The 25,074-nt window shown below is 35.2% G+C and overlaps 1 protein-coding gene across 1 annotated transcript in view; it reads right to left on the bottom strand.

Annotated features, from left to right (window-relative positions):
* The window catches only part of SEPTIN7 (septin 7), a gene marked incomplete at its 5' end in the record, with an annotated part of 50,555 nt that overhangs the window by 24,178 nt on the left and 1,303 nt on the right, over window positions 1-25,074 (bottom strand). The window contains 2 exon segments of the mRNA XM_081146586.1: window positions 6,692-6,798; window positions 11,147-11,249. Of these exon segments, the coding sequence (XP_081002712.1) occupies window positions 6,692-6,798; window positions 11,147-11,249 (210 nt within the window).

Here is a 25,074-nt window from a genome sequence, read left to right as displayed (position 1 = left end):
AACCAACCGGGAAGCTTTTTGTAAATTAAATCTCCCCATTCCCACATTTTCTTTAGAATCAATTATTATGGACATTAGAAGACCTGGTTACTTGAAAGAAAAGTACAATGTAAATAGTGGGTTTATGGCTCACAGTTGGTATAAGAAGGAACTGATAAATAGTAGTAATCACTAAAGCCATCTAATACTTATATAACCTAAATGCACATCTAATAATACAAAGAGTGTGCGCCAATGATTCAGTAATTCAGGGATCAAATGTTATTAAACAGACAAGTACATCTAATCTACCACTTACAATAAATGCTTTGCTGGACTATCTCTATCTACTTTGGTTCAAACCAATTACTCAAGTGAACTTATTACCATTCCCAAATCTTTCTCAACATGTCTGTAATTATTTACACTCGAGTTTATGTTATGGCTAAGATCCAGTTCTCTTTTCAAATATGATACTGCACATTTAGTCCAAAGCAATCAGGAAAGATCCAGGCACTGAAAAGTGGCTAGCAAGTTCACATTTCCTATAGCTGGTGGTCCTCTAGTCAAAGGACAATCTGGTTATATGTCAATTATATCTCATTTTTAAATTTTTTTTTTTTAAAAGACAATCTGGTCAAATCTAGTATCTTATACATCCTGATTTACCTCCAACTCCTTCATAAAAACAGGTCATTCATTTATGGAAACTGTCATTGAAGCAGAAATCCAAAGTAATCACACCACCCTTTTACCTAATAATTCTTTTCAATGACACAGTACTACATATTAGAAACTGATACAAAAATATAATTGTTCTATATGAATTATCTCCCAATTTTACTTCAAACGCTTTGATTCTCATTACTAAACCTTCAGTTAAAAATTGTACACTAATCATACATCCTAACAGCATATATTTTTAATATCTTTGTTTCCTTGTCTTTATTTTAAAAAACCAGTACAACTTGTTTATTGACATGATAAGAAAAATAAAGGTCTGTATTTTACATACTTTAAAGAGTGTGTTTATAAAGCTTCTTTTCTCCTCTGGCCTATGAAATTCTGTGTACCCATACATGGTCAAATATAAAGACGACAGCAACATATGGAAGAAATCCAGAAAACATAACTGTAAATGAGTGCCCTTCACAGGATCCAACTGTATCCTATCATCTGATTCTACAAGTATTCTCATGGGATCCATGGAAAACAAATCAGTGCAAGTCCAGGAATTTCAAACTTTTCTTAACAAATCTATTCCAAATGGCCACTTTCCCATGCACTTTACTTAAGCAGGTCACATCAGCATATTTTATGGCATCACTCAGAGTTCTCTAAGATTAAATGCATAATTTAATACTGAAGGAATGAATCAAGGACATTTTCAACTGTTTCTCTCTGAAAAATAAAACTAAAGGACTTATATTGTTTATGTTTAATGCCTCTTTTGGATTCCTAGATTCCAGAAATCTAAGGCACTGTTTTCTAGTATTGTTTTGTTTTTCAATCTGAGGGAAAAGTCAAACCTTCCATGTTTATACTGCTTCATTTCTTTCATTTTCAAAAGACTGTTAAATACACTAAACTTCTCTAACATAATGTTTAAGTCATTTGTTATAGTAAATAAAAAAATATTAATTAATTGTATTAAATTTTGAGAAAGTTAGAATTTTCTGTCAAGAGCTTATCTGTCTAAGCACTGCTCAGCATTACAGCCAAAGCGCTGCAGAGACTTCAACATCCAGAGGCTGAGATATTCCATTTAGTCCAAATACAAAAACTATTTTAATTATTTAATGGCTTAAAGACAAACATCATCTTGAATACTTCATTATGTTCCACAAGACACTAAAAGAAGCAATGACCAATAGAACAGTTATGCCTTAAGACAACCACCTTCTCACCAAGACCCAGAACTAGTTTACTGATATTTATCTAAAGAGTCTAATTCTGCCTTCTACTCTCTGAACCACTACACCTCATTCCCATCTCCTTACACTGAGACTTTAAGTCCCTTGTGCCTTTCATTTTCTATTAGCAGCCCCTCCCAAACCCTTTATATCTTTTCCTGTCCAGCTCAGATATCTTTCTATTCTATAGAATTCATGAACTTCAATCTCAACAGGAATTTTCCTGCTGTCTGATAACCCTTTTATGTGCTCCTTAGTCTCATTTCCCAGTGTGGCTCTTCCCATGCTCTACCCGACTATCTCTGTGACCATGCTAGGAAAGGAACCTTCTCTCTCCTTGAAGACAAGAGCACCTCCAATTTGTCTGAAGCATCACTGAATATTCCCTCCTGTTCAATGGAATAGATTCCTTTCTTCCTAAGTCTAATTTCTCAATGCATTCTGGGGATCTGATCCTTTTCCATTTTAGAGTCATCTTGACAACTGTTTAGACTATTTCCCCTGTATCTTCAACCTCTCATCCCTTAGGGGCTGAGTCTCCATAGGATATAAACATTCTCAGATCTTTTGTGTAATAAAAACCAAATGACTCAGTTCCCTACACTCTAACCTCTAGGTATTCCCTCTCATCCCTTTCTTCACAGCTATCCCATCTTCACTGCCTCACTTACCACTCGCTTTTCAGCCCATTGCCATCTTGCCCTTGATTCCTACTACACTTCACTAAAATCTACCTTGCCAAGGTCACCTCTATAGCACCTTACGGCAGCATCTTTTTCACTAAATCATAATTGTTTGCTACATCCTTCACTTGATTGTGAGGATCCTTGAGAATTTTGACTGTGACCATCATCACCGTAGCAGCAAAACCTGGTATAAGACAAATGTCTGTTCCGTGACTAGTTAAAAAAAAATACCAAAATTGGAACAACGTCAACAGTAGAGGTTCCTAATTAAACTCTATAAAAATGTTTCGAAGGGTCTAGTCTGGCAGGGGGGGCTCAGCTGGTTGGGGCATAGTCCCATGCACCAAAAGGTTGTGGGTCTGACTCCTGGTCAGGGCACAAACCTAGGTTGCCAGTTTGATCAGGGCGGGGGGGAGGAGACGGTACGGGACATGACAACGCACAGTAGGCAACCAACTGATATTTCCCTTGGACATCAATGCTTCTCTCTCTTAAAAAAATTAAAAAACCAATGAAAATATCCTTAGGTGAGGATTAAAAAAAAGGTTATTACATGTTATCTTTGGGACAGAATTCATTATATTCACCTTTTTTTACCGCCCAAATTTTTGTACCCATTTAACCTATAATAGTGACTTGCAGGTCTTCACAAACCAAGGAAAAAAGTTTTAAAGGGGAACAACATAAGGTTTCCAACTAATAACTTAAAAAACTCTAACACTGTCAATACACAAAAGAAAGTAAAATGGATTTAGTCTCAGAATAAAGGACAGTCTTTCCCTAGAAATATCTGGCAATCTTTCACTGACATGAAATATGATTTAAAAATTTTTAAATATAATAAAAAATTTAAAATTTGCTACCATACATAAAACATTTTTCTTAAAAATATTGTTAACCTGAGGATCTATATTTGAGACTGGAACATAAAGTGGAGCTAAGTGTTCAACTGTTTCTATCACTTCACTTTCATTAGTTTGTTGGAGGAAATACATATAAATGAAAGCAAGTAACACGAGCTACTCCATTCAACTTGAAATATTCTAAAAGAACTAAGGAGAAACGGTTCCTTCTTGGTCTTTCCCATAGAGAGGATGACACCAGTCTGTAGCAGGCGAGCAACAACACAGAGCAGTGGCTCTCGAAGTCTAAGACCCAGACTAACAGCTGCATAGTCTGGAACTTACTAGAAATGTAAATTCCTTGGGTCCCGCCTCAAACCTACTAAACAGCAAACTCTGCAGTGGGGGAATCAGCAATGTGGTTTCTCAAGCCTTCCAAATGACTGACACACAGCTGAGTGTGAGAAGCACTGGCATAAAGAACTCCAGGACTAGAGTGTCAGCTCACACCTGGGACTGCAGAACATACGGTTAACACGCCCATGACAGGAGGCCAGAATTAATCTCAGGGACTTCCAATACTGAGCCCACCCTTCACTCAAATCGGAACCACTTATACAACAGGAAGCCAGGATCATCACTCTGCTCAGTGTAGCAGCTTCTCCTTCCTTCTAAGATCGAACGGCAAGGAATTTCTTGCAGAGTGAAGCGTGGTCTTTATTGAAATCTCACTCCCTATTTGGCCACATCACAGACTTTTCTTCGCCCTCCTCTTTTTTTGGACAGCTGATGAGCGTTTGGATTTTCAAGAGCTAGAAATATTATTTTTTGTGTTTATTAAACAAAGTAAAATAAAACATGGTAAACTACAAAACTTTCATGAGTTAATTGGCTTCCATCATCCACCCAGCAGTTTACTGGAATCTCAAGCCTAGCACTTAAATGAAAGTCAACAGCATCCTGAGTCCATCTTGCAAATTCAAACCTAATAAGCAACAGCAAACACCATGTTTGTACAATTACAAAAACACCCACTTCAGTATCCCTTACCATCTAGCACAGCATCCGAGAGATCAGCCTTATGGCCTACAGAGGCATTTTCATGTTACAAAACTATGATAAAGAAGTAACTCAATGATCAAATCATTTGGTCTTCATTTTAAATTGCCTAACTGGGAAAATATCTCCCTATGTCAGATTTATAAAGGAAAAGGTAAAATAAGCTATAAAAAAATTGACAGTTTGTTGGACCAAACATTATTAAAAAGGAGTAGATACAAAAAAAAGCTATTCCATTTATTAAGAATAGGTTAACCTATTAAACTAGCACTCATTATCTACAATAGAGAGACAGCATAGGTCAACAGAATGCGAGACCAAACCAGACGGCTTCTATCTGTAGCCTATTTCTGTCACTCTAATGACCTCAGGCATATCACCATCTCAGTGCCTCAATGTTCACATTTGTAAAATGGGGATAATACTACCACTTATTTCATAAAGTTCTTATAAGAATTAAGTAAGTTAATGCATCGAAAGCCCTTGGAACAGTACCTGGAAGATGTTAAAGACTCACTAGGTGTTATTTTATTATTAATGCAGACCAGGCATTTTGTTAGGTGCTAGAATTACTAGGAGGATTCAGAAAACATCCTCACTAGCACTAATCGCCAAGAACACTTTTGGTAGGTACATGAACATTAAGATTTAACAGATATTTTACACTAAGTATTCCCAAACTTAAGAATCTACACTGGGGTTCCTTTAACATTTCTACATCACTTACTGATCTTGAATTTAAATACCTACATTAAGAAAGTTCAAAGTTTAACTTCTTGCTTAGGTAAAATATCCAATATCGGTCACAATAAGCAATGTAGTTAGTAGCAAGTTTTTAGAACACACTCCCGAGGTAATTTGAAATCTCAAGCTCTATAAGGGATAAAAAAATACTCCTAACAGAGAAAGCTTTAAAAAGAAGAAATAAAGTATTTATGTCACAGAATTACTTCTTAGGGACCTAATTTCCACACTGCATCTTGCAGGTTGATATATGTTTCTGCTCAGAATTCCCAGGCTCCTTCCACCTTGTGCATGGGGATGATCTCTGCCAATCCTCTGAATCCAGCACCACTACCTCAGTAAAGCCTGCTCCAACCAGATCGTCCTCTCTATGTGTTGCATTACTCCACCAACAACTTTTCAATCAATAGTTTAAAGTAGTGCTGCCCAACAAAAATGTAATGTAAACCGCAAAAGTAACTTTAAATTTTTCAGTAGCCACTTTAAAAAGTAATAGATTAATGCGTTTTATTTAACCCAATATAACCAAAATATTATCTTTGCAAAATGCCATCAACATAAGAAAAATTATTAGACACTTTACACTCTCTTTTACATACTAAGTTCTAAAATTGGGAGGAGTATTTTATAGTTGCATAACATCTGGATTTGGACTACCCATATTTTAAGAGCTCAACAGCCACATGTGGCAACCACTACTGTACTGGACAGTGCAGACAGATCTAGAGTCTATGGGTCAGCATCACTGCCATCATCTGGGATTTTGTTAGAAATGCAGAATCTCAGCCCCCCTCAGACCTACTAGAACAGAAACTAAATTTTACCAAATTCCCCAAGTGATCTGAATGCACATGCAATATTGAAAACTACTAAATTAGACCACACATAGCTCGGGAGCCTTAAGGTATTGCTACTGCCATTCATCCACTATGTGGTATTATGTTTCTAACACAGAACACTGTATTTAAATAATAATGGCTTTTCAGAGTCATGTTTTCTCTACACCTCTGTCCAACAGAACTTTCTGCAACGGTAAAATATATATGCACTGCCCAAATGGAAGTCATTGGCTACATACGGCTACTGAGCACTTTAGATGTGACTATTGCAACTGAGAAACTAAATTTTTTCATTTTATTTATTTTAACTCACTGAAACTTAAAAACCCACATATGGCAAGTAGCTACCATACTATACAGCATAACTCTAGCGGTACTATTTACTCCTATAATTATTACCGTGTAGTCTCTATTAGGGTCTTCAGGACAAATTTAGAAGGTTTTAATCAAGATAATTCCTCTAACTGGCTGCGCTTCTTTCTCTTTTATCAACATGTTTACCACTTTACATTGGCTGAGGCCAACTCTGAAACCTACCTCTAGGGAAGCATAATAAAATTTACAGTATGTGATTTTGTGTGTTAACATTACTATAGCTTGTCATCAATTAACAAAACTAATATACATACCTGTACAGTCTTTTTTATTCTATGGGAAGGACCTGGATACTCTGGAGAATACAAATCTGTGAGGAATAATGAGTTGATTAACGTTGACTTTCCCAATCCAGATTCACCTGAAAGAAACAGGGGGGATCTGTTAATCTGTTAAACTCAGCCATGTTACTGACTTTAATATTCAACAAACGCTATCTATAATCAATCTTGCTTTATGCAAGTACTTCTTCGGGGGACAAGAAAGTGACATCAGAAAATATACTATAAATAAAGACCTCCTATTAGAGTAAGCTCTTTGTCTTCATTTTCTTATCTAATTAGACCCACGTTTCCAAGGATTCTTTTTAGCTTTATAATTTTACAAAGTAATGTACCTGATACAATAGCCTCCATTTTAAACAGTAATGTATTCCTAGATGTCAAAGTTAAGCATAAAGGAAACACTGGATTATACATTGCTGCTTTCGTGAAATAAAACAAAAGTAGTAAAAAATGCAATAATTAATGACCAAAGCAAGAAACCACACAGCTATGAAAAGAATCTCCCTACACACACACACACACACACACATACATACATACATACATACATACATACATACACCCACATACACACCTTCTATCTGGGTGGAGAAACCTATAATATACCATTTCATCTGAACATGGTACAAAAAAGATATGTACAAGGCACCACGAGAGCACATAGTGAAAGACTAACAGGCGTCTCAGATACTGATAAACCAAGTGGCTAAAAAATGGAAATAATCTGAATAATATACTTGATTGTTAAAAATAAATGAAAAAATTCCTACCCAGAGAATAAATATTTTTCAAATACCTATTGAATACTTATATAATGTAATCATATCTTTGAGGTCTAGCCCATGAAAGCCATGCATATTCCATTACTGTTCAAAAATACTACATTTCAAGCCTAAGAATAAAACATTCATAAAATGTCTGAGGTTTTGAAGAAAGTCACACCAATAATTATTTATAATAGCTACACCAACATATAAAGATGGTCAGTGAAAAGGAACCTAAACAACCAGATAAACCAAGAAGCATATCAGAAAAAGTGAGAAGGAACTACAAACAAAAGTGGTCAATACCACCGAACAAAAAGATTTTTAAAAAAGTAGTCAAGAGACCATGAGAAGGCCTTTTACTGACCTTTAATAAGAACAATTTTATATTAAGAAGTCAAATGGTGAGGAGTTAAGTAATAGGTGGGAAATTTAAAAGTACAGATTTATTCAGTAAAATAAAGAGAAGATAGCACCCATGAGATAGGAAAAATTATGTTATCCAGGGAGGGTGCTATTCTTTATTTTGCTTTTCAATATGCTTATCTCTGAAGATTTCATCTAACAAGAATGGTCTAGACTACATTAAATACTGATTATTTCCAAGGTATTCCATACATATATGGCCTGGAATTTGCTATAAGTCTATTTCATCTCCTCAAAATCTATCAGGGTATCCCTTGACATACAGACTGATGTACATGCTAATTCTAAAATGCAAGCTAAACAGGTTCCCTATGACCTGGTTCTGCAATTATCTAAACAAGGTTTACTTACTCTAATTACAGTAATTGACCACCAGCACTAAGAGCTAAGTAATAATTCTACTGTGTAGCTAGTAGCAAACATTTCAACCAGCCGCTCAATAATTACCTCATTCACTGAGTTAAAAAGTTTTCACTTGCTATGCATGGAAAGTTGGAAGGTCTTGAGGATGTTTATGATATTTCTTGCTATACTCAAATAAAAGTACTATTTTTATAGTCTAGCTCAAGAGGGTAACTACCTTTTTGTAAAAAATCCTCATGTTACCAGAAAATCTAAATGTCTATATAGAAAATTTTATGATTATTTTAAAAATGGATGAACCACATTTTGTGGTTAAATGTACTGTCCTTAGTGGAGTAAAGGCCTGGAGTGGGGCAGGGGCTGGGTAGAATGAGGCAAAGCAGGGGGAAATGGGGGACATCTGTAATACTGTCAACAATTTTAAAAAACTAATACATTAAAAAATATATACTTTTTGCCTGGCTGGACGAGGCTCAGCATTTGAGCATCGGCATAGGATCCAGAAGATCGCAGTTCGATTCCCAGTCAGGGTACATGTCAGGGTTGCGGGCTCGATCCCTAGTCAGGGTTGTACAGGAGGCAGCCAATTAATGACGACTCTCTCATCACTGATGTTTCTATCTCTCTCCCTTTCCCTTCAATTAATTAACATATATATATTTTTTAAAAGTACTTTTTCCCTTAGGCTAGGGTCTACCACCTTTTGGAGGTTGTAAGTCAAGTTTCTATAAGTTCTGCTAAACTGAAGAAGAGCTGAAATCAACAGATACTGTTTATGAGCTCTACACACCATGTTCCTCTAAATTCTTCACATTTTAGCCTGAAATTCTAATTGATCATTCAATAAACATTCCCTCTTAAAAAGCAAGTATTCTTGGAAATACTATTAGTCTTTCATACCATGGGGGTGAGGGTGGGGGTTAGACTTTTCCTCTAATTTCTTTCTAGTAGGCCAGCATTCACTATGGAAGCTTTAATTTGGAGGAAAATCGGATTCCTTTTGAAAAATATGAATCAGATAAAGTTAAGTTTTCGTGGAAATATCAGAGTGGAGGGTTCTATGAAACTAGAGGGCAGCTTAAGGTCAGTGACCACACTAGAGGGGAAAGAAAAAAAAGAGGTATCAGGAAAGAAAACAGGAGCATAACAAAAAAAATGATTTTACTTGGATAGAAGAGGAGAAGCAAGGAACTGATTTTTCTTGAGTGGGGAGCACATTCTACAAAGTGATGTTAAGGTGTGCCTTTCAAAGCCGAAGGGCTGGCTTTGCTCTTATGAACTAGATGATTCATAGATTCTTTTAAGTTCTATAAATCTCATACACCCAAATTTATACACAGAAAATACACCAACATTAATAATGATCTCTCTCGTTTTAAAAAATTCCACCTCCTCCTCTGTATCACATTTCTAATGGAAAACCATTTGTAACAAGTAGTAGTTTCTATAGGAAGAATATTTTAAAACGAAAAAAATAATTTTTTTATTTAGAAAAATCTCACCAGGATTTAAAACCCTAGCTGGCCTGCATTCCCACATATTATTCTACTAAGTATATGCTCAAGAAGTTATTCTTTAAACTAAAATTTTAATATCAAAACCTTATTGAAAGTTTTTCTAATTATCCTAATGGACCCAGGAAATTTTCTTACAAATTAAAAAAATGATCTTATGTTTGTCTACAGTTTGTCATTTAAGATCACTAACATTGCATGTGTAAAGGTAAGATGTACTATTTCTTGACATGTAATGATCATGTTACCAACTTATGGAAGAAAAGGCACGTTCTATAGACATTTTACCCGTACATCTAGACCCACCTTTACTCCATAGCAGCAATTTGAAAGCTAGGTATACTATACTTCTATTCAACCTGAGACAGGCAAGCTAACTAACTTAAATATTACGGTTAATTGATAAAATACCCTTCTCTTCAATGAAGAAGTACTTCGTAGATAATTTAATTAATCTAATTCAATACGAGGGGTTGACTATATTAGCAAAAATAAATGTGCACTACATAAAGGCCCAACAACAACTCAATTTTCTTTGTCAAGAATAGTCAATCCATTATCCTGCTTTTAACCTTCTTAAAAAGGAGAAATACAATAAAGCTGCATCATACTTAAGATTTATGTTCTAAAGTCAGCCTATATAAGGTGAAAATATTATAGTCATTTAAGATTAAGACTGTAATTTAGATTACTCATCTTATATATGGTAATGTGTTTCTTCATCTACAATGATGATGTTACCAAGCTACTGTCAAAATAACCCTAGACAATCCCTTAAAATGGACTCCAGGCAGAGTAAGGTCGTTGAAGGATCAAGCACAGGAAAAAGGAAACTGAATTAGAGAACGAGTCATGTTTCACTCATGCAAGGACTTACGCTCCATGAACGAATTCCCGGGGTAATACTCTGCATGATTACGATCCTTTCTACCCTATCCTTTTTCAAACTGAGAACACATATGTTTAAGTTAAAAGCTCACGTGCTATGATGCTTCTTAGTATGTAAGTCACACAAAAAAATTATCCCGGAGAAATAAGTAATCAGCAGATGTTCTCTCCTCTTGTACCATTACCAACTGAAGAGAACGTCTCTAGTGTTCTCTTCTACCCCCTACCCCGCTCCACTGCTTCTCAACTTTTAGTTTCCAAAATTGTGCCATCTTAAAAAAGGAGACAAGAAAATATATAAATCTCATTATACCACCAAACTAAATTTTAAAATGTATTCACATAATAAGAGAAAATATAACATATGATCCCTGCAGTTATTTGGACAACTGTTTTCTTAAATTCATTCAGTTGATTAATAGTTTCACATTTAGATCAAAATTCAATTTTAGGGAGAACTCATATCTTACCCACAACCATAAGTGTGAATTCAAACCCTCTCTTCACTGATTTCCTGTATACTTGATTTGGGAGATTTGCAAATCCCACATAGCCTTCAAGGTTCTTCTGTTGCTGAGAAAAGAAAAAAGGGCCAAGTTATTCATATATCAACAAAACTCTTCTGTCACACATTTCAAATTCCCTCATTAACCTATTTTTGAAAACTATACAAACTATTATTCACAGAAAATCCAGCGGAATTTTATAATGCTATCAATAAAAGTATTAGTTAACTGCAGTAATGGACAAAGTGAATTTAGCATGAGTTAACTGACAATACAATGATCAATTATAAAAATCCAAGGAAATAAAATAAAAATTTTAAAGTCGTAACTCAGAGCAAAGATTTCAATTTATGGTAAGTTAGTAACAATAAGAGTCTGACCAATCAACTTAAAAAGACACAACAAAGGCTTAGTCACAATATAAAATTCCCTTAAAATTGTACTAAGAACTCTAATTATCCCATTTGTTCATACTAACACAGCTGTGAATTTCTTGAAATTTGTCTTCCTATTCATAAAATAAAATGAAATAAAATAAAAATGTTGAGTTTAAAACAATTTCTCCACAAATTCTTGAAGGCTCTCATGACCAGTGTTAACCAATAAACAGTATCTTTTATGCTGTTACACCAGATCCAATTATGTCACTTCAAGATGTCACACGATCCCACTGCTTCCATTATCAGGGAAATCGGATTTACCCAGGTTTTAAATTATTTGATTTTCTGTATGGTTTTTGATTTTTTGATGACCTCAATATAATAGCTGCATGAGTAATTCAAAGAAGCCTACTTCTAAACTGGTGTAGTAAGTCTGATTTTTAACTTACCCATTGGCAAGAAAAACTGTCCATAGTTCAGACCATCTGAGTAGAGTCTTTCTGGTTAATTTTACTTAGAGGTAGGTCTTATTCATCATTAAAATATAATGGCAAAATATTCCTAAGAGGCACTCATTTCTCTTAAAAGTTTTTGTCACATTTAAAAAACATCATATGAGATTAAAGCATTCAGTCAATATATTCAGATTTAACAAAGAACAGTTTGCATTCCTCACTAGTATCACATATGTAGGTAAATATTCTATCAATAACCTTTTACCCTTTTTTCATTCATATAAACTAATTTTTAAGCCAAATGTTGAGACGACAAGGAAGCCAATTAAATTGAAAACCTAATTTTAAATACAATAATTAGGATACTGATCAGAATATACTATTTTAAAATCAAATATCTGAGAGCCTACTATGTGTAGAGCTAAAAATATGTATTAAATTAAGTCTTCCTTGGCTCACATTTCATCCAACTGTAAGTTAAATTTAAGTTAACTTAGACTGAAAAAAAGTCTCCATAAATTATCTAGTATACTCACAGCTACTTTGTAAAGAACACATTTCCATCATTCCAGTGTTCCAGATTCCAACAGAACAGATCCACAGAAGAACAGTAAACGAGGAATTCCAAGAATTGTATGACAGGATTTAGTCCAAACAGGAAGGGAAATCCATTGGAACAGAGCAAAAGATTGGGAAAAAGAAAAGTTACTTACATGTAACTCAACAAATCAGAGGTAAATTACAAATAAGTTGAAGGCAGACTTTTTTCTACACATGTCAATAAGACTTTTTTTTTTTTGAGGGGTACAAGACCCAGTGAGTTTAATTCATTTTCAGCAGCTCTCCTGATGAAATATAGACCAAAAACCTCCTATCTTTTAATAAAAGCCAATTACTATGCCCTGCACCTGAAGCATTACAAGAAATGGTGGGAAAGCTGTAACATATGAAGTTTCAGGAAGGTATACAGGAAGCAAGTTTAAATCCCAATAAGAAAAAAATGTCAATTTTGCTTTCTCAGTCACTGGATTAAGACAGCCTAGATCAGATAAAGACAAAATGTTTTGGATAAAGCATTTACACAGTGCTGTATTTCAGGTTTTATTAATTAAACTGAAGTTCAGAATTGGAAGAAATGCAGGCTTATGGATGGATGCACGAAAGGGAAGGAAGCTAAAGATGGCAAGCAGTAAAAATGAAGTAAATGTGAGCTGTGAAAACTGAAAAGCAACTAATGAAACACAAAGAAAACAGACTGCCCGTGGACAAAACATCTGTGAAAAGTGTGCACTTTTATTTTATACTGACATGAATCTGAGAGTTATATCAACCTGAAACAATGATGATAATGATGCTGACTCTTCACAGCAAAGCCTACCCTGACCACCTTCCCTAAAATTACAACCCCACTCATCACCTCAGAACTTTGCTGCTTTATGATTTTCTCCATAGCACTTACCATCTAACATACATTGTACTCATCCTGTTTATTGCCATCTCCACCCCAACCTGCCTCCAACACTAGAATGTAAGCTCCATCAAGGTAGAGATTAACGAATTGTATAAATTGTGGCATCAAAAAAGAAAAAGCCATCTGGGAGAGCTGAAGAAGTTTCAGAGGAAATATTACAGGCTGCATATTCAAGGAAGCCACCAGACAAAATGTGGAAGAGAAACACCTCAGAGTCTGCCCCAAGTCTTACTAATCGCTTTACCCTCAACTCCCAGAACCACCTTTGGCATATGGTATAATTTGAGGACTGAACTAAGAAAAGAGGAGATGTATTCTAGGAAAAGTGGTGGGCCCCAGAAGTGGGGATGAACTTACTATTTCCAAGAACGAAAAGAAGGGACATGAACTATAATGATGTGAAGTAGTGGACCAGGGGATAAGTGATAGAAAATGAGGTCAGGGAGGCAGTCAAGGGCCAGATCATGTGGGACCCAGACAAAAGAAATTTGGATGTTATTTTAGGTATGATGGGAAGCCACTGGAGGGTTTCACACAGGCGAGTGACCTGACCTGATTTGTGTTTTAAAGATAGCTCTCACTGCTAAGAGAAGGAGTGAAAATAAGGAAACTAGTAAGAAGCCTACTGCAACAGTCCAAGAAAGAAAGGGTACACACTAACTTTAGATGGTGTAGAAGCAAGAAGAGATAAGAAGGATTCAGAATATGCTTTGTAGGTAGAAGTGTCAGGACACTGCTAATGGACTGGATTTGACTGATGAAGGAAAAAGAGACCAAAGATAACTCCTAGGCTTTTTTGGCTTGAACAACTCCATGGCTAGTGGTATCTCTTAAGGAAACAGGGAACAACAGGGAAGGAAAAGGCTGGGAGAGCCAAAGCTGCCAAAATCAAAAGCATCTTTGAACGTGTTAAGTGTCTATTATATATTCAAGGAGAAATGTCCAGCAGGCAGCTAAATAGATGAATCCAGAAATTCTAGGGTTGGTTGGAGCTGAAAATATAGATTTTGGAATCATAAGCATATAGACAATATTAGGGGATGACAGAATTCCCAAGGAGACTCTACATAAAAGGGGGTCTAGACAGAATCCTGGAGCACTACAACCTCGAGATTGAGAAAGAGTGTGAAAGATGAGTCAGTGAGGAGGAAGGGGATTGGCTCAAGATCACTCAACTGTGTTAACCGCCACCAAAGGGTCAAATCAAATACCAAAGATGTCACCATAAAATTTGGAAATAAGGTTACCGGTAATTTTGGATAAGAGCAGTCTCAGTAACATAGTGACTAAGTTGAGAGTAGACATTTAGACATAACGATTATGACAATTTAAATAATTTTACATTTCAAATTAAATTATTTAAAAATTAAACATGTTACTTGTCAATCCCTGCATATGACTGATTTTTCAGATGGAGAGAACCATGTCATATTCATCTCTATATTCCCAGCAATGTGCCGATACACAGGAGATAGTAAAAGCTGAATGACTAGAATACACCTTCAGAGGAAGAAACTGTGCCCAAAAAGAAAAGACACATATATCTCATAAGAACCTTTCTTTACCCCAAATTCTAATATCAACCACACTCTGTGATTCACAAGACTTAGCCACCCACTGAATCTTTTCCTGCACAAATGAAATGTTCACAGTGCCAGTATGAAATATAATCTCTGAATAAAGAAATATTATTTTTAGGTGTGAGTGATATAACTGTGACACTTACAAGCATGTGAATACAGATATATGTATATTAATTAAAATACCTTTAGGTCTTAAGAGTATTATTTGATTTCAAACATCAGCTATAACAAGAAACAGCAAATCATGTTTTCTAAAAGCACATATTTACAAAATCTTTTAGTTACAGAGATGCCAAATCTCTATGTCAGAATTCATATTTAAGAAAAACCAAACTACAACAACTCCACTGCTTGTTGTTTCACTGCCTATGAAGAAGTCAACATAAACACAACATCCAATAATTTGTGTTAAAATTAACCTTCTTTCTAGAAGCCAACTATATCTGAGGAACAAGATGCTTCAAACAAGTTCCAATGGGCAGATTTATTGGAACCCTTAAGAATTCTTTATAGTCTCTTGCCTTTGTTCCAATTCCAAGGAATAAAGTTACCAAAATTGTGCCATCTAAAATCCCATTATCATTTTTAAAGGTTTGAATATTAATATTTGCTTTAATGAATTTTCCCAAGGAGCCCAGCCTGAGTGGCTCAGTTTGCTGAGCATTGTCCTGTGCATCAAAAGGTTGTGGGTTCAATTCACAGTCAGGGAGCATGCCTGGGTTGAGGGCTCAATCCTTGGTAGGGACAGTATGGAAGGCAACCGAAGGCAATGGATTGATGTTTCTCTTTCCCCCAACCTCCCTCCCTCCTCCCCTCTCCTTTCCTCTCTCTAAGCATGTCCTCAGGTGAGGATTACATTTTTTCCCCCTAAGAGAAAAGCAGCAACTTATTTTAAAAACTGCTAAATATACTTTTCAGTAACAACAACAAAACTGATCAAGGGGTGTTGTAATAGACTGGAAGCCCAACAAAATCAGAATTTGAGAAAAATTAAGATATATTCCTGGTAGGATCTACTTTCAACTCCCCCCATCTTTACAAAATGAAAAGTTCAGCCCAAATTACCTTAATATGACCAGAATTCTATCTCTCCCCTTAGTGACTGCAATTTAAAAAAAAATAAAAATCAGGCTACAAAGATCCAAAGTTCATATCAATAACTTTAATATCAAAGATAAACATTTGGTCTTTCCTAAATAACTTCAAGTTCAATCTGTACCCTTTTAGGTTTTAAAACACAGGTATATTGTATCTTGTTTTACACACTGACAAAAATAAATTTATTTCTCCTAAAATTTAGGTAATTCTAAATATAAATAACACACTACAAAAGGAAGAGATATTAATTCGTAAATTTACTTGTCTATTACTCAGTGTTTTTAACAAAAGCCTTACATCATACACACAGATATAAGGGTCTAGCACTTGCTTAATTCCTACCTCTTACATACAAGGAAAAAGTTTAAAAACTTAATCATTTAAATGTTTTAAATATTTTAAATATAACTGGTATAAAAATACCTAGATTCTAGATTTACTGTAACAAGAACACTAAGATGTAACAAGATTACACAGACATGTCCTAAATGTTGGCTTTGATGTTTCCTCCCCTCCAATATTTTTAAAGTTTCATGTCTTAGTTTGAGTGCCCCCTGCCCCTCCCTTTTTACTGAGATAAGCGACTGTGTACTGATGGAACAAACTTTTATTTTCTTACTTCTATCCAGGAATCTTGTTAATCTGTTCAAAAGATTTTAATATTTAATTCTATGAACACATGTCAGAATGAGATACTTCAAAATTTAAATACTTTTTTCTTTGCTTTGAAGTTGGAATTTAGGTCTCTATTTGTAGATTTACTGACCACACTCTTTCATTTATTCAACATAATTATCGAATCCTTACAATGCATGTACTAGCAATTAGGAATATAAAAGTGAATAAAAACAAGGTCCCTGTTTATAAAACTAAGAACCTAAGGTCAGATAAGTTAGAAGGCAATTATAATAACACAGTGATAAATAAATACAACTGATAGGCAAGCACAGAGGATGGCTATGAGAACAAAGAAGGAAGGATCTGACCCCAGGATAGAGATCATCCTTTAGATCCTGAAGGACTAGTAGGACTTGGTCTGGTGAGAAATGTGGGTAGGTGCTGGAGAATGTGTGTCTCAGGCAGGCTAGCTGGTAACTATAAAGGTCCCAAAGCATGAGAACCTGGTTCTTCATAGGAATTACGAAGAGTTCAATACACCTCATTTTCAGGCCTAGAGGCTAAAGTATAGGAAAGTTAAGCAAAAGCCAGATCATGAAGGACTCTGTTAGCCAAGCTAAGGAACTTAGATTAGACCTCATCTTGAAAGTTTATGGACATCATTAAAGGATTTGAAGCAGAAGAATGCACAATCACACTAATTCATACGCAGAGTCACATTCATATTTTAGAAAATTACCACTAAAAAAATGCTGAAGATGAACTACTAAAAAATATTGAAGATGAACTGGAAGAGAGAATGGTAGCAATCCCAAGAGCTGCTGTAGACTCAGGTAGTTGGGGACAGTTTTCCTGAATGAGTAGTTTTGATCTGGACCTTCCTTAATAATAGGTGATGGTAAGAATAGCATAAGCAGAAGCAAAAATAGCAAACATGATTTGATCTGAGTAGAAGGAAAAAGCCAAACCAAGAAAGACCTGAAGTGAGTGCTTTAAGTTTTTAATGAAGGAACACAGAATCATAAAGCAACGTAAGAACAGCAGGAAATATTAATTCTATCTAATGAACAAGGTAAACTGACGAATAAAATAGATCCAGAGCCATGGAAGCATGCAACAGACTGACGAATCTCAGAGGGAAGGGGGCGGTACAGGGTCAGGAGAAGATTAACCAAAGAACTTATATATATATGTGTGTGTGTGTGTGTGTGTGCATGCGTATATGTACGTATGTATGTATATATGTGTGTCTCATGGACACAGACAATAGTGTGGCGAAGGCCTGAGAAGGGGGCATGAGCCAGGTGGAGGACCTCAATGGGGGAGAAAAGGGGCATCTGTAATACTTTCAACAATAAAGACATGTTTTAAAAAATAAATAAATAAACAAACATGAATTTCAGCATCTGCTCTAACTCAGAGCTATGCTCTGGTGGGTAAGTTACATAATCTTTCTGAGCCTTAGATTGGGATGTCTTTTATGAGGTTATTTCAAGGTATATATAATGTTTACATATATACACAGGAATGAAATATTTGCCACTTTACACAAAGTACATACAGTGTGCAATGATTAAGGTCTCTGTTCTTTTATCTTGCAGATAAGAGATTCCCAATCCTGGCTGTGATCAGAAGCATTGGGGGAGCTTTATAAAAAGAGTTACCTGGGCCTCAGCCTAGAAACAGAGAAGTAGGATCTTGCTGGTCCAAGAAAGTTATTTTTAACAAGAACCTTAGAAGTCTATACTCTGAATAGGAAGACACTTAAAGTTCTATAATTGGTCAACTATAAAAGTAATATTTGGGGTACAATAATCTTAAAGGTATATTAAATGAAGTGGGATGAGACTGGAAGCAGTGAGACCACTGAGGAAACTACTCAATGGAAAGATAGTCCTTTGTTCATCTTTGTTAGATTCTAATCTGTTAAACGGAATCCACTAGTGAGTAACTATACTTAGAACACTCACTCTTCAATTAAAAAAAAAAAAAAAAATCATTGGAATCTCTCAGCCCTACCCAAAAACATCTAACACAATTCAAATAAGTTTCCATCAAGTACAAAACTCCTCCCTTATTCCCACACTCTAGGCCAGTACTAACGTTGATGGTACACTTATCTCATATAACATGATGTATCCACAAGTTTGTGGTATTACTTTTGCATTTCCTCCATATTGATCAAATACTTAACTTTCATAAAGGCAGGGGCTGCAACTTTTAAGCAAGTCTAAAATTATTCCAAAATTTCAAAAAAGAAAAAAAAGGAACTACATCTTTCTAACAGCACAGAACCACGGTCAAATACAAACTTAACTACTTTTGGTGAGTCTACTTGCCAGCTAAGTCGTTCTAGTTATCTTTTTGGCTCACAGCTGAAAGAATCACCTCATAATATAACTCCTAGTTCTGTATTAGACCAACTTTTCTATTCTAATACAAAAATAAAGACAGAAATGACTAGACTTCTAACTAGGATCACTCATTTCATCCTTTCTGTCAAGTTCTGTTTCCAAACTTAAGCTAGAGATATGTTAACTAATAGATTCACCACTCCTCAGCAGTGAAAAAACTAAAAGGCAAATTCCTGGCTGGGTAGCTCAGATGGTTAGTGTGGTCCCCAATACTTCAACATTGCAGGTTCGATTCCTGGTCATGAATTCATAAGTAAGTGGAACAACAAACTGATGTTTCTCTCATCAATCAATCAATAAATATAAAAAATAAAAGACTACAAGTTGTCCTCTGAGTAGGTATGGTCTTTGCGAATTATACAATGACTATATATTTTGGGTTTTGAGGTTCTTTCCTACCTGCACATTATTTTATACCCCATAAAACATAAATAACTTCTACTCTATTTCATTTTCACTCAGCATATCAACTACACAGAATACAGCTGGAAAACAGAAATGGAACTCAAACTCAATGCTTAACAGCTGGCAGACCTTCAACAGAGAAATGAACCAGGAAATAAAAGCTGAGCAACTAAAACACAAAGATTTTTAACAGCAAACTGGATAGCTACAAACTTCAGGGATAGAATAACATACGTATATACTACCGTATAGAATGTACCTGATATAGAAGAGAAAAATGTGAAAAGCAATGTATATACAGTTAAAAAGAAAAAACGACTATCATACTGCATTATTTAATAGTCCTGTATTATAAGTCACAGCACAAAATCAAAAATTCCTGATAGTGATTTTAAGCTCTGTATATTCTACTGAAAATAGGAAGCTCATCAGTTAATACATAAATCTCTCTCCAGTAATAAGAAACGTAAATTAAAACAAGTTTAATGTACTAAACTAACAAATACCCTAGGAAAATAACTAGGGAAGGCAGAAGAGGTCTGCTTAAAAATAGACTTTAAAATAATACTTAAAATTCTTATTGAAACTACAAAATAATAAAAATGGCTAGGCAAATTAGGATATCAACACTAAAACACCATATACATATTTAATACATATGCTTAATTCACATTTAATTCATATAGGTTAATACACCAAAAACTCCATTAAATATTAAGTGAATAACATCTTGGTTTTGTATAAAATTTAAGAGTTTACAGAGTACTTTTACAAATACTACCTCATAATATATAATTCATGCCAACCCTGATGGTTCATCAGAATTAACTAAAATACTGAAAATGAGCATTCTGAACCCCCACCTCACACCTAGTGAGTTAATGAGCCTTCAAGTGTTAAGCATTGGAAGTGTTTCCAATGCCTGACCAGGGTTAAGGACCACTAACCACTAATATACCACTAATTACAACCATGAAAAAAATATATGTAATTTAAAAAGAACACAAATTAACTTTTAGCGATTGAAATAACGGCCTGTTCCCTTCCTGGTTAATTGTTTAAATTAATCATAAAAGGAACTAAGTATATATATGAAACTTTTTAAAATTAAAAATAGTTTAAAATGTTGATACTTGAAGGTATATTAGTTACTGAAAAATGTTTCCCTGTTTAGGTCACCTCACATCCCAGAATGCTACACGTAACAAATGAAATGTACCCTGATCATTTTAATAACACTATAAACAGAAAGCACTAGGATAAAAGTACTATGAAGATTTTTGCCTCCTCTAAACAAATAATGATCTCACTCAAAATATTTACAGATTCCTAAAACCGCCAATCTATACCAAAATCTTCTCAAAAAGAAAGAACTCTGATTACAATCTGAATGAACAATTTGAATACACAGGGATACAAAATGTCATGTGCAAAGAAACACTAGCATGACCCTTAGTTTGAAACAGCTGCTGCTGTAAAATAAATCAGCAGAAATTTTAAATAAGTAAACATCTTAGTACTATTCAAGAAACTGGTGACTTGGATTTGTCTGACTTTGAAGAATGAATAAATTTCACACAAATCATGTTATTCCAATTTCATTCAACTTTGCTCACCAAAGCACAAATACCGACTAACTCTTAAAAACACACACCAAAAAAACAAAAAACAAACACACAAAAATTTATTGACCAAGCTACAGTATAGCTTTTGTTCAATATGGCAGATTCAATTACTAACATAAAAATCCAAAGCATAAATGAATTTATAATCATCTTAAAATGTTTATTTTCCATCCAAGATCTTTCCTAATACTGAGAATAACAGACATGCTCACTTAGATGTTCCCCAAGCCTCTCAATTTCATGTTTTTGTTAATCTTCACTGGAGGATATTTTTTGCCTTTGATTTTGAGAGAGAGTGGGAGGGAAGAAGAGGGCGGGAAGCATCAATGAGAGAGACACATCTATCCAGTTGCCTCCCACACACACCCAACCAGGGCCAGGAATCAAATCTGCAACTTGTACCCTTGACCAGGAATTGAACCTGTGCACTGGCCAACACTGTAACCACTGAGAACACCGGCCAGGGTTCAATTTCATGTTTTAAATCACCTATGTCAAGACATGTTACCTATGCTTCATTCAGAAAGCTCAGATATTTCTGAATTTGTTACCCATCGCCTACATCCCCTCCATACCTCAAATCTCACAACCATCCCCTATACTTCACGCCCTTTGCCAATGCCCTAGTTACGTCCTTCATCTTTTTTTAGCCTTAGGACTGTAACATTAACCTTCCTTAATTCACCGGCCCCACCTTGGTGCTCAATCTTTCCCTACTAGAATTATCATCACATTGCTCATGGTTACCACTCTTCTTTTAAAACCCTTCAATAAAGATTTTTTAAAATCCTCAACATAGCACACAAGATCTCTGCTTACCTCTCTAAGTCTCATAACCTACACCACAATGAATTCGCAGCCTAGAGTAAGTATCCTTCCTCCTCTGCCTAATCACTGTACCCAACTTTAAAGATTCATCTTTTCCATTTTGAGAGAGATTGAAGCACTCTTCTCTCTTCTACTCCCACTGTACACATACCTTTAAATCATATCACAAGTGATTTACTAAGCAAATGCCAGGCTGGGAATATAAAGTGAACAAAACACAGTTTTTGAGTTAAAGAAACTTACAATGGAGGCAGAAAAGTAGTTAATTGCCATATATATAGTTTGATACCTTTTTTTAAGCTAAGATCTGAGTGACTGTTATATGCCAGGCTAAGAACTTGCTATGTATTATCTCATTTAATTTTTATTTAATTTTCCAATAACTTTAGAGTCCTACTTTACAGAGAAGGAAACAAGAAAAAGTTCTGTTACTTGCCCAAGGTTCAGTTGAGTTTTAGGGATGTGAATCTAGGCCTGACTCCAAAATCTAAGCTCCTAATCACCATGCCTTCTATTCCTACTGTTGCAGCATTTAACTCACTTTTCCTAGTGCTTGACATACAGCAGGCACAAGACACATACTTGTTAAATGAATGAACTTGGGTGTTGAAGTCCTAAGCTAGTAACATCATCAACACTACTGCTTTAACTAATAGTGTTCTTGTGTCAAAGAGTTCAAAAGCTCTGAGAAAGTAACATGTGAAAAGATCGATGTCCCAAGTTATTCATCATGTCATGGTTTATGATAGCAAAATATTGAAAATAAATGTCTATCAGAAGGGGACATGTTAAACAAATCACAGCCTATCCATATATAGTTACAGGCCACTTAATGGAGATATGTTCTGAGAAATGAGGTTAAGCAATTCTGTCATTGGGTGCTTACACAAACTTAGATGGCATAGCCTACTACACACCTAGGCTATATGGTTTAGCCTATTGCTCCTAGGTTATAAACCTGCACCACATGTTACTTTACTGATTACTATAGGTGACTGTAACACAATGGTATTTGTATGTCTAAACATAGGAAAGGTACAGTAAAAATATGTTAAAAGATTAAAAATAGTACACCTGTATAGGGTTCTTATATAAGGGGCCCTGACTGACCCTTATCCATGAGGTTCATCAATTATACTTTGGAAAATACTGACCTAGTACAATGCTATATGTCCAGTAATTACTGATCACATTTTGCAAAAGTTCATTTATTAAATGACAAATGTACACACACACACAAAAGCTACCTAGGTGATTCTGATTCCCAAGTCTGAAAATTCTAGAAGGAAGAATTATGGACTAGATGGTTAAGAAAGACTTCTTTCTTCTCCATTTCCTACAGTCCTTCAATGGCTGTCACCTAGTGCAGTGATTCTCAATCTGGTTTTGAGACGAGCTACTCTTAAGCAGTAGCCCCAGATCTCTCTAACCACACAAGCTATATAGAGTACAGAATAAACAAATCCAAATAAGTGAAAGCCACGTGGACTCAATAACATTTAAAGTTATTCCTCCTCAAACAAGACCTCCAACCTCTTGCACAGATGCAATCCTCCACATTGCACATCCATACTACATACCCCCCAAATGTTTTTACAAACTGTTTTGACCATAATCCTTAATAAAAGAAATGTATACCACAAACAATACTAATAAAACAAAATTTAACCCTCCCCCAATTTATACTAAGTGTAATGTATTGATTGCTATTTCCTATTTTTTTTCTACTTTTAAAAAAGCATTAGTAGAAATGCACAAAATTGATTTCAAGACCAACTAATAGGTCTGCAAAACACCGCTGTAGAGACCAATAGTCCATATTTAACAATATGCTCTCATCTGGCAGGCCTAACCTATAATCGTGCTACCTTAAAATTCTACTCTGCAAAAGCACATTTTTTCTACATCAGTTTCATTGTACAATTAAATCATTTACAGTTTAAACTTAGTACATTAAACATATCCAAAGTTTTGTCTTAAAATTTAGTAAAATACATAAATGTTGAAATAAAAATTTTGAAACTCTAATAAAAAACTGAAGATAGCTTATTAGCTCCAAATGTGAAACATGGTTCTCAACTGGTAATTTAGTAGGTAACAATAATCTTTTGGCAAAATCCAGAGTAGAGTATACTGGGAATATGTATACCATCAAATTATAAGAAGTTTGAAACCAAAGAGCTCTACCACTATCTTCATTCTGGTTTTGTCATCTGACCACGCTCATTCATGAGACCTTGGAAACCACAGATCTAACTCTCCTCTCTAAGCTTTTTTTGGGAGGGGGGTGGGGGGGCATGCGTCCAAGTTGCTGTCAACCCTCTACAACTGCTTTAAGGTCTGTCAGGAATCCTACCTTGTCTCAAACTAGCTCAGAAGTTCTGGCATGGGCTTATTTAAGATTATTTCTATGGGGAAAATCCACAAATCTAAACAACCAATTTTATAACAAACTTCTGAAACATATCCGACTGATAACACTACCTTACGTGTAGTTACATACTGAATACCTTATCTCCAAAAGAAAACCAGAAACTAAAAATTCTTAACTAAATTACAAGTATACATCCTTTTTGTAAATTAAAATCTACTTGATAAACACAAAATGAATTTCTATAGTCAGGTACGAACTTCAATTCTGTAAACCTAACAGTACATGTGATATTTTAAATAACCGTATTAAGAAAACCTGGCTTCTCAATAAAAAGGAAAAAAAAGAGGACCAGGCTCCATCCATCCTGTTGTCCCATCACAGACTGACACAATGTTACCATATAAACCATCTATACAGCGTCCACATTTATTTCATAGTTCCACTCAACCCTCTCCTCCAGCCCCGCCCACTGAACAGCTGGGTGGGATGAAAGATTGTTTCCTGCCCTCCTCCTTTGCCCCTTCCCTTGCTATTTGGAGGAACAAGGAATCCAGGCAGCAGTAACTAACTTTGTAACTGTTTATATCCTGCTAAGGTACCATCCTTCAGTCTATCAGGATTCCATAAATTTCATTTCATCC

The sequence above is a fragment of the Miniopterus schreibersii genome (assembly GCF_964146895.1).
Source record: "Miniopterus schreibersii genome assembly, chromosome: 9".
NCBI lineage: Eukaryota > Metazoa > Chordata > Mammalia > Chiroptera > Miniopteridae > Miniopterus > Miniopterus schreibersii.
Note: the sequence above shows the minus strand (reverse complement) of the source record. Positions and strands in the feature narration are given on the sequence as shown.